At 41.9% G+C, this 11,664-nt stretch overlaps 1 protein-coding gene across 1 annotated transcript in view; it reads right to left on the reverse strand.

Moving 5' to 3' along the window:
- Positions 1 to 4,419, reverse strand: part of LOC145408986 (cytochrome P450 2L1-like) — a 155,170-nt gene extending 150,751 nt beyond the window's left edge. Inside the window, exon 1 of the mRNA XM_080279558.1 lies at positions 4,323 to 4,419. Within this exon, the coding sequence (XP_080135684.1) occupies positions 4,323 to 4,419 (97 nt within the window). The remainder of the gene's footprint in view (positions 1 to 4,322) is intronic.
- Positions 4,420 to 11,664: the final 7,245 nt, after the last annotated feature.

An 11,664-nucleotide genomic window follows, 5' to 3' on the forward strand; every position in this document is an offset into this window, starting at 1 on the left:
GGTACACCTAATGTCTGACTTGGCTCCTATCTCTGACTGGGGTAAAACTAATCTGACTGTTTTTAATGCATCAAAGACTCAGTTTTTGCACCTGTCAACCTGACAAAGTCTTCAACAGGTATACCCACTAATGTTTAATAATATTCAGCTTAATCCTGCATCATCCTTGAACATGCTTGGGGTTTCATTTACTCGGGACTTATCTTGGAATGATCATATTACATCTCTTGTAAAATCTGCTTCTAAGAGATTTTGGGTGCTAAGCCGACTCCGTTCCTTCTTTACGCCTGCTCATTTGTTGACTCTATACAGGGGTTTTATCTGCCCCTGCATGGAGTACAACTGTTATGTGTGAGGAGGCTCCCCAGAAACAGCTCTTCTCAATAGCGTGGAGTCAAAGGTTTTTTTCTCATTAACTCTCCTCCTCTTACTGACTCCCTTTAACCTCTGTCTCTCTGCCACACTGTTGCATCTTTATCTCTTTTCTATCGCTACTTCAATGGTCACTGCTCCTCTGAACTGTCTGCATGCATTCCTCCACCTCTACGACAGGCGCATAGCACCCATCTAGCAGCAAACTCTCATCCCTTTTCTGTCCAACTCTCTAATGCAAGAGTTAACCGTTGCTCCTAGTCCTTCATTTATGCAACAGGTCAACTCTGGAACTGTCTCCCTCTATCTGTATTTCCCGCTTGCTATGATCTCAAGTTTTTCAAACGCAGTGTGTCCAGGCATCTCAAAATGATCAGATCTTGAATTTGGCTCTCTATTATATTTTGTTTTTCTCTTGGAAGGAACAGTTTTGTGGGCTCGTTGCCTTTGGTTCCTTCTTCCTCACATAAAAAAAAAAGATAGAAGTCAGACACTGATGCCACTACACCATGACCTGATAAAACCTGTGACATTTGAATTTTTTGATGAACAAGGTAAATCTATTATGTGAGGATATATTTCAGTCACATTAGGATTATTTCACAGCCCCACGCAACTTGGCAAGTGACAAAGCAGTTATAACCCCTCCCATCTGGTAGATGTTGTCACGAGCGCTCCCCACACCTGGGCATTCCCGACAGAAATGGGCAAAATGGTCTACCTTTAAACCTAAATATCTCTGTTAATACTTAACCAATTGGAACAAATCGGGTTTCATATTACTCAACATTCCTTTGGCTTCAAGGTGATGGCATCAGATGGTCCGTGAAGTGCAGATAGGGAGAGTGAGTGAGTTGGGAATGAGGGCAATTTTTGGTGTTTTTTTGCTGGTGCACTTATGCATGGCGGAGGTTCGGTGACACAACAAAGGCTTACACTAGCCCACCACACTGATATCACTTCGATGACACTTCCAGGACACCAATATACACTATAAACATTTTTTCCGTGAATATTTTTCCATAATCGGTCGTACTGGGTGAATGAAAACAGGTCATAGTAACAACGACCTTGAACTAATGCTTCTCATCTTCCCCATTACAGACAGACACTCGCGCTGTCTCTCTTTCTCTTTCTCTCCATCTCTCTGTATACTGTATACACATTATATATATATATATATATATATATATATATACTGTATATATATATATATACATATATATATGCATGTGTGTGTTTGTGTATGTATCAACAAATTTTTTCCAAATCAAATAAAGCTGCGAGTTTATCATTAACCCCTTAACCGCGGGGCGTCACTTTCGTGACGCTTGGGAGCAAGGGATCATACCGCGGGGCATCGCTTTTGTGATTCTGTGTTATTTTGAATTCACCCGGGCTTCCAAGTGGGGGTTTGTATCATCTATCAGTACTGCCAATGTCCAACACTAGTCAGCACTCCTAATCTCATCTGTACTCCCATCGATTGTTGACAATTTAGCCATTTCTCCCCGTTCTTGACTCCCCTCCCTACCCCTCCTCCATTACCCTATCCTCTCCCCTGCCCGGCCATGCTACGCTAAGTAAATCTTCCCTGGATTTTTTCACCGATTTCATCCATTGAAATAAGCCCTATGTCGTATTCTTATACCAAATAATATATACAAGAAAGAAATAAGGTAAGTGAGAGTGCCATACACCTGGAATTGGCTAATTATCACCTGACAACACCTCACGTGCACTCGTTCGCTAATTTTCGCTGTTTATTTCCTCTTGAAATATGCCGTATAATCTATTTCCGTAATAAATATACATGTAAGGAGGGAAGGGAGAAGTCTAAGTGATATTTACATTCACCTGGAACTACCTAATTTATAATGTATTGTCTAGATTTCCTGCCAATCATATCAGTGCTACACAAAGCTGTTTCAAGATTTAACATTGGTAGCTCTGATTATATATCTCCTAAGTAGGCCTCTAATCTATTTTCGTAATAAATATACATGTAAGGAGGGAAGGGAGAAGCCTAAGTGATATTTACATTCACCTGGAACTACCAAATTTATAATGTATTGTCTAGATTTCCTGCCAATCATATCAGTGCTAGACTTAGCTGTTTCAAGAACCAATATTGGTAACTCTGAATAACCCCTAAATAGGCCTCCAGGCTGGCCCTGCGTTATCAGTTTACTCTCATCTTCCGAAGTGAGGGGACGTATGTTTCTTCTTGCTGACTTCAAGGCCTTTTTTCACCCCCATGCAAATGGCTCTGTGACCTTTACCCCCTACTAAACCTCGTGTGGAAAGAGGTAAAGGGCTGACAATTGATAAAAGAGTGACTACGATCTTTCTATTGAGTAAAACAGTGCAAGTGGAATTGTAAATAATGTGTAAATAATGTGTAAACAGCAAGTGAAAGTAATGAATGTAAATATACGTGAACAATGGAAAATAGTTTTATAAGTTATTTCAAGTGACAGTGCACAACACAGTGTAAATAAAATAGAAATGTAAATAACGTAAATAAAATAGAGAACGTAAATAGAAATGGAAATGAGTAGTATTATAAGAATACTAGTATATACCCTAGGAGTAATGAAAGTGAAAGTTTCACTCTAGCATGTCTGAATGCTATGAGTTATGAGAGTGAAGATGAAAGTGACATTCACTCTCAATGCCAGTATACAGGACGAGAAAGTGAATGCTACGTATTTTACTGAAAGAAATTGAATCCCTACAGTGACAATAAACTAATACTACTGAAGGAAACTTATGGATAAAGACTGTAGATATATATAAGTGTTATATAGTAATAGAAATATAAAGTGTGAAGGGTTTTATGAATAATAAATGACAGAGTAACAAAAGCGAACTAGTGCCAGTGCGACGATCAGACGCGCTCGTAATTTCCATTGCTTTCACAGTGTTTTTTTTTTTTAGTATGGATCCCAAATTACTTGAAAATTGTAGAATAGTGTTTATAGTGTTTGTATCTGGCTGTGGTAATCATATTACGGGTTGTCGGGAAGTGTAAAGTGGAGACTTCGTTACCCTACTTCAGAGGTCTCCACAAGTCCTACAGTAACAGACGAAGGCTCAACAATCATTCCATGAGAAAGCTGAAGGTATGTGCCATAAGCATATGTAATTTTATTATTCTAGGACTAATAACTGATTTTTGGCAAATATTTTTTGAGAGTCTGTCAGAGCCCAAATAACCCCGCGGCACACGCAAGTCATTGGTAAACAAGCCCGCGGTGTAGGGGTTAAATATACTTTCTGCCTCCATTATTCACATAAATATACGCAGAGCACTGAAATCATATTTTCTATTTCAACAAAAAACAACATACCGGTATGTACAAAACTAACTTATTCATAATTCCCAGACTCCTACCACTCGGTCTTTGCGTGGAAATCAAAGAAACAGTCAGTACACAGTGCAACCTCACATTCAGCACACCACCACTTCGTCATATTGCATTGCTGTGGTCGACATGATGAACTGGTGCAAACATAGCAGTGCAGGAAGGCTTCTTTGCCTGCAGGTGTGCGAGGTTATATTTCCATGAAATGCCTGCTGAGGTAGTCCCTGCACTGCGGGTGGTCAGGCAGTTGCTGCACACTGTGCCTACATTTCACGGAAGGATTGACCTGTCCAAACCTCACCACAAGGCCATAAATTACATCCTTCTTGAATTGTCTGAGGGATGTGCTGGTCTGTGTCATATCCTTGTACAGAATGAAGGCATTCAGTACAGAGATGTCCAGTACATGTAGGAATGCCTTCTTATACCACTCACAACACCTCCTGAGACAGTCGATTGCGCCGATCTGCATATCTGATTTATCGACAAGTCGCATGTCCACGGTATAGTCCAGAACAGCATCAGGCTTGAAGACTGGCTGCCTTGTTCTTCTGTTGACCTTGCCTGTGTCAATCAACTTACCTTCGTGGACCGTGGAGAGAACATTCATCTTTCTCTTATCACGCCAGTGAATTGCCAGGAGTTCATCTGATTGCAAGGTCCTGCACTCCCAATTCATGGTGCATTTGGGAAAGGATGGCCAATGCTTCCTCTTTGCACGGACAGTGCCACATAGTCCAATTTGGCATTCTGGCATTCTTGCAGGTACTTTGCAAGACTTCGTGCCATGTAATAATTATCAGTGTAAAGGATGTGGTTGCCACCGAAGTACCTGTCCATTATTTTCTTGACCACAGAACCACAGAAACCATGAAGATCGTCCTTCGACAACACCGCATCACCCATTGTATGCACCATGAAATCAAGCACGTACCTAGTCTTGCAATCACACAAGACAAAGAACTTTATTCCGAAATGATGTCTCTTTGATGGAATGTAATGAATGAAGGCAAGACGTCCCCCGATCAAAACAAGTGACTCGTCGATAACAACCTTCTGAAATGGCCTGAAAAATGATCGAAATTTTTCCTTCATCATCTCCAGAATTGAGTGATTTTCCACAGCCTATCGTTTGGATGTGGGCCCATATTCGTGGAAAAATGTAAGTACCGGTACCTCAGGATGTCAAGATATCAGTCACGTGGCATATACTTACCAAATACTGGCATTGCAGAAAAATTGTCCACGAGCCAATGATCGTGTATGTTATGTTTTCTAACATGAGGTATCAACATTGTCAATGCTAGCTAAACACACATTCGCTAACACTTCTTGCAGTCCATTCCTTCATTTTCGCACTCTCTCTCACGTGCGAGGTTTCTGCCCAATTGCAGCAGAAATCCCTGAAACAGTTCACTTCTTTTACAATGAATTCCATCACTGCTGTTGTGAAAAAAGCAAGGAAGAAGACCACTGCAGAAGATGCTCTGTTGCAAGGAAATTCTGGCAGCACACCTGCATTTGTGTCATCAAGCACAGGTACTTCAGGCTGAAACCCCATCCCTTCCTCCCACACAAAGGATTCTAACCTACCTGTCCGTGGCTCCTGCCATGTCTGCCGTGCACATGACCTGCCCTGTGCCCTGCCACAGCCCCTAGCATGGCGGCGCCGTGGTGACGATTCCGCCGACTCACCACTAGATGAGGAAGGTGATGATGCTGGTGACGGTGATCATGGTGGTGATGGTGTTGGTGAAAGATGACGGCGGGCACGTGCCTGCCGGTGTGCATCTGCACCACCATAACCAGATTTGCCATGTTGTGGTGAAGTGGCACGTGGTGAGGCAGGCTGGCATGGCTCACCACGTGGTGAGGCAGGCCAGTGTAGTGAGGCACATGGTGAGGCCGGTAGTGATGCAGGCTGGCATAGTGTTGCCTGTAATGATGCAGGCCGGCATGGTGAGGCATGTGGTGAGACCTGAAGTGAGGCAGATCGGCGTGGTGAGGCCTGAAGTGAGGCAGGTCGGCGTGGTGATGCACGTGGTGAGGCAGGTCAGCGTGGTGAGGCAGGTCGGTGTGGTGAGGCACGTGGTGAGGCCATTAATGTTGAAGGTCTGCGTGGTGATGCACGTGGTGATGCATAAAGTGATGCAGGCCGTGTGGGTGAACGTGATTTCTATTTATTTTTTTATTCTAGGAAGAAGGAACAAAAGACCATGAGCCCACAAAAACTGTTCCTTCCAAGAGAAAAACAAAATACAAGAGAGAGACAAATTCATTTCGAGATGCCTGGACACACTGCGTTTGAAAGACTGGAGATCATAGGAAGCAGGAAATACTGACAGAGGGAGACAGTTCCAGAGTTGACCTGTTGCATAAATGAAGGACTGGGAGTAACAGTCAACTCTTGCATTAGAGAGTTGGATAGAAAATGGATGAGAGTTTGCTGCTTGACAGTTGCTAAGTGCCTGTCGTAGAGGTGGAGGAATGCATGCAGACAGTTCAGAGGAGCAGTGACCATTGAAGTAGTGATAGAAAAGAGATAAAGATGCAACAATGCGGCAAAGAGACGGAGGTTGAAGGGAGCCAGTAAGAGGAGGAGAGATAATGAGATGAAAAGCCTTTGATTCTACCCTACTGAGAAGAGCTGCATGTGGAGAACCTCCCCACACATGCGAGTTGTTCTCCACACAGGGGCGGATAAAATCCATGTATAGAGTCAATAATTGTGCAGGAGTAAAAAAGGAACGGAGTCGGCTTAGCACACCTAATCTTTTAGAAGCAGAGTTTACAAGAGATGTAATATGATCTTTCCAAGATAAGTCCCGAGTGAATGAAACCCCAAGCATGTTCAAGGATGATGCAGGATCAAGCTGAATATTATTAAACATTAGTGGGTACGACTGTGGAAGATTTTGTCGGGTTGACAGGTGTAGGAACTGAGTCTTTGATGCATTAAAAACAACAAGATTATTTGTACCCCAGTCAGAGACATGGGCCAAGTCAGACATTAGGTGTGCCATAGACTCATCCCTTGCTTGTTGAAGTAACTGCTGAGATGGACGTTGCGGGTACTGAATGGAAATGTGAAGGGTGGAGTCATCAGCGTCCGAGTCGATAGGGTTAGATGTACAGCTTAGAAGATCATTGATGAATAAAAGGAAGAGAGTTGGTGATAGGACAGAGTCCTGAGGAATACCACTGTTGATAGATCTAGGAGAAGAACGATGGCCGTCTAAACAGCTTCTATAAAACGACCAGAATGGAAGCTATAGATGAAGGCACAGATAGAAGGATAGAAACCGTAAGAGGGCAGTTTGGAAATTAAAGATTTGTGCCAGACTTGATTGAAAGCCTTTGAGATGTCAAGTGCAATGGCAAAGCTTTTGCCAAAGTCCCTAATGGAGGATGACCAGGAGTCTGAAAGGTAGGTGAGAAGATCGCCTGTGGAGCATCCCTGACGGAACCCATACTGACGATCAGAAAGAAGGTTGTGACAGGAAAGATGCTTTAAAATTTTTCTATTAAGAATTGACTTGAAAACTTTTGAGATATAGGATGTTAAAGCAACTGGACGATTGTTAGAGGATTGGGAATGGTCACCCTTTTTTGGGACTGGCTGAAAGAGAGCAAACTTCCAGCAAGAAGGAAAGGTACGTGTTGATGGTGTATGGGTGAAAAATTCCACACTACGCCACTCTCGTGCCCAGCGGCTCAGCCTGCGGTGTTTTCTCCTCCTGCCAGCTTCCTTGTTTCCTTCACTTTTTACCTCCCCCGCCACTTTCTCCACTGTGAGTATATCACCCTTTATCAACTACATCTGATCCTTATTCATCAGAAAAGGCTGATGATCTTGCAGATGGAAAATATCACCACACAGTTGTGAATTCACGGTCACTCTCCTCCTCTGAAGCTTATTATTCTATACTCAGCATGGCTTAATCTGGTTCTTCAGAGGAGGAGTCACTTTCCTATTCACAGTCGGTGATAATGGTACATCTAACTCCTTCCCAATTACACTCACTTACGCCTTTCGTCCGAGGGCCTTTGGACTTCATAGGAGTGGATGTCGGAGGGCATGGGTGGGAGGCTGAGGGTCGGGATGCAGGAATATCTTTATGAGTAGGCCTATCCATCACGGAGGTGCGCAGGCAACTGGAGCATGACTGGGATGCGTGTGGGGGTTGCCAGTGGGTGTGGATGGTGAAAATAATCAGCTGAGTATTCAAACAGTGGTGCAGATTACTACATCATGTATACATGACCCCCGGACAGCCCCATGAGGACATGTATACATGTGACCCACACGGAATGGGTTAATTTCTCCCAGACACAACACGAGTGTCTTTATATGTGTACATTTTTTTTTTTTTTACGCCCTTGACCAGGAATCAAACCCCGGAACTCTAGACAGAAGTCATGCACTGATGCCACTACACCACGACATGATAAAAGCTGTGACAACCGAATTTTTTGACGAACAAGGTATATCCACTATGGGAGGATATGTTTAAATCATAACAAATCAGGATCATTTCACAGCCCCACTTAACTCGGCAAGCAACAGAGCAGTTTTAACCCGCGGCGTCCCATCGACGTTCTTTTACGTCCACACGTTTTGTCACTGCCAATCCCATCGACGTACATAAACGCGAAAAAAATGCAAGGTCCCTGATTTGCACAATTTTCAATTTTCGCGAGTCATTTTTGGTACGTATACACGTGACACCTTCCTCAACAAGATGCCAGGCAGAGACAATGCCTTACCCAGCATGACCTCCTCCCCCCCCCCTGCATGCCATTGTCTCAGCAATTCACCTGTTATCAGTGACCTGGCCAGTATAGCCATGTCATGCCACGGTACGAAATTCAGGGCCAGAGTGATTCCCCAATCAATGACAATGTGGAGGACAAACTTTACATAGCATTAGAGGAAGAAACAGTTAGAAATGATGATCAGGTAATGTGGCAAAATAAGGTCAGGTATTAGTGAGTGAAACAATGCTTATAATGCCTATATTACTGCTTGAAAACCAATATACTCTTGTACTACATATAAATTCGTAACAGTAAATAAATAAATACCGTTTATGAGTGGTGTGAAATAGTTATCCTCCCATAGAACTCGTTTTCTTTGGTGCCAGCCTGATAGAAAACCCAGTAAGGTAAGGAGGCTCTCCTACCTGTAATGAGTATTTTAAACTTCAGGTGAGCGATTTCTCTATGAATTTTCGATGTTTCTCACCAAAAGCGAAAGTTTTAGCAAAAAAAAAAAAAAAAAGGGTCGAAAAATGGTCGGGATTGGGGGGTACCAGTGGTCAAAAAGTGGTCGGGACGGGGCGGGTTAAACTATCCCAGACACAACACAAGCATCTTTAGATGTTGGAGAGACACACATTACACGCATGTGTGTGAATGTTTTTTTTTATTTATTTTTATCTACCTCGACTGGGAATCGAACCCCAGACCTCTAGATAGAAGTCAGGCACTGATTCCACTACACTACGACATGATAAAAGCTGTGACACCTGAAATTTTTTATGAACCAGGTAAATCCATTATTGGAGGATATATTTCAATCACAAGAAACTTGGGGTTCAATTCATGGTCAAGAGCGTAAGACACACACACACACACACACACACACACACACATATATATATATATATATATATATATATATATATATGCAAGGTGTACATTGATGAAATATATATATATATAATATATATAATATATATGTATGTATATATGTATGTAGATATATATATATATGTATGTAGATAGATATATATATATATATATATATATATATATATATATATATATATATATATATATATATATATATATATATGTATAATGTGTACATTGATGATTCACACACACAAAAACTGATACTAGTAAGGCAACACTCATCTGGGCATCCTACCACCATCTTGAAGCTCAAATGTTGACCATAGTTCACTGACACAAATATCATTGCAAAGTCATTTTTCAGTGTACAGATATTCATGTCTATGTAATATATGGAAGGAAAATTGCTACCCGGTAAGGGTAGACAGGGGCCTGCAAGACCCACACATACCTCACAGTGAGCACACAGACAGTGCTGCAACAATGGGATACCCTTCACTGATGACAGTCGGACGCCGACTGATGGTACTGAGAGAGCTGGTCTTCTCCCGCCAATACAGGCTGTGGAGAACCATATAAGGTAAACGGTGATTGTTGTTTGGGCCCTGTTCTACCTGTCAACCTGTCATGTGTTAAAATGTGTGGGTCTTACAGGCCCTATTCTACCTAAAATCAACCAGTGGTGGGTCTACCTGTCATGGGTTAATGTGTGGGATGGTTTGGTTTGATGGTTTGTGAAGGGAGACGACCGGAAAAGTATTTAGCACCACTTTCAGTTGGGTAGCTATGGTCTAAACAACCATTTTGAAGGTATTCATATTATCACGTAAAAACAATAATGGGTGGGACGGGATGCACAGAGGAGTGGGTTGAATGGGCTGAGATTGTGGTGGTGTTGGTGCAAGGTGGGAGGGGTACATAATATGAAGATGGATTTTGTATGAAGGGCGACGCTATAGGTACTATGAATTCTCTTAGAAGTTCATTGTGGTGTGGACGGGGGTAACAGACGCATAGAATGGGTGAAGGTTAGTAGGCAGGAGAGTCTGAAGTGGCAGTGGGTAGTTGGGCAGGGTGGGGGTTATACACTTTGTAAAGTCTGGGTTTGTATGAAGGCCATTATGGGTGTGGTTTGAGTCAACCATTTCTCCCCCATTAAATAAAAAGAACAAGAAATAAGCACACGCAACTCTCATGATCCAAGTATCTCACGATGAAAGGAAGAAATTGCATCAAAATTCTCTGCCTGCATTTAAAAACTAACTTGTAATTAAGTCCCACATGCAACTGAGATTTGGTTTTGCTGGATGGAGTAGATAAACTGACTGGAGAAAATTCCTCTTGCTTGTTTGTTTTTGTCACTTATAAAAAAAAATCTGAGTTATCGAAAGGAAGGAATTATAACTTTTTAAGTGTACGATCAGATTCACTAATCAGCTTAAAATCAGCTCCCTGTCGTGATCATGATTTGCATTTCCAGGAGAGACGAGAAAGGAATGCATACATCCCCCACGCATCTTAGAATTAATAAATGAAAAAAAAAAAAAGAAAATTGTTGCGTAACTAGAGAGACTTTTTACAGGTAAGGCATAGAACTGTGAGTGCAATCTTCTCATGACTCATGTTGTTCTTGTAGAAATAAATCCGAGTTACGAAACGGAGGTGATGGCATGTCCCTTTTGCCAATCAGGCCAGGGATTGAAGGGCCCATGTCTTTGAGCCTTGTTGTCGGTTTCATGGGTGACGGCACTTTTTCTTTCCCTATACTTTTGTTTGCCTATTTATCCTGAATATTTTCTTGTATGCTATTTATGTCTTCGTAAATATCGATATAGCTCGCATCAACAACATGCCAGAGAAAATGCATATGTAGAAAGCAGAATAATTCACCGAGGAAGAAATGGTACGAAATCTTCGCGGCTAACAAGCACTGACTTCAAGGTCTAAAGATAAACCGTGCCGAAGTGGAGAGTAACGATGACATGCGAGTAACAACATTAATGTACAGACAGTCATCTTTAACACATTTGTTTCTCGAGGAATATGTTGTATAGGCTACATATTCTGTACCTAGGTAGATAATGTTATTAATAATACTGGTATATGCATTTGCTTATGATTCTGTTCTATGTAGGTCTTCCTTGAGACAGTTGGTCGGTGCTGATTACTGTACAGATAGACACTATATACATTGGTAAATTTAATACTTTTATGTATTCGTTCCCTAAACTGTGTATATTGTTACTTTCACAAATCAGTAAGTGATGATTAAGGTTAACATACATAA

Source organism: Coenobita brevimanus, chromosome 79 (genome assembly GCF_032717465.1).
Source record: "Coenobita brevimanus isolate Jiangsu-jjx chromosome 79, ASM3271746v2, whole genome shotgun sequence".
Classification (NCBI taxonomy): Eukaryota; Metazoa; Arthropoda; class Malacostraca; order Decapoda; family Coenobitidae; genus Coenobita; species Coenobita brevimanus.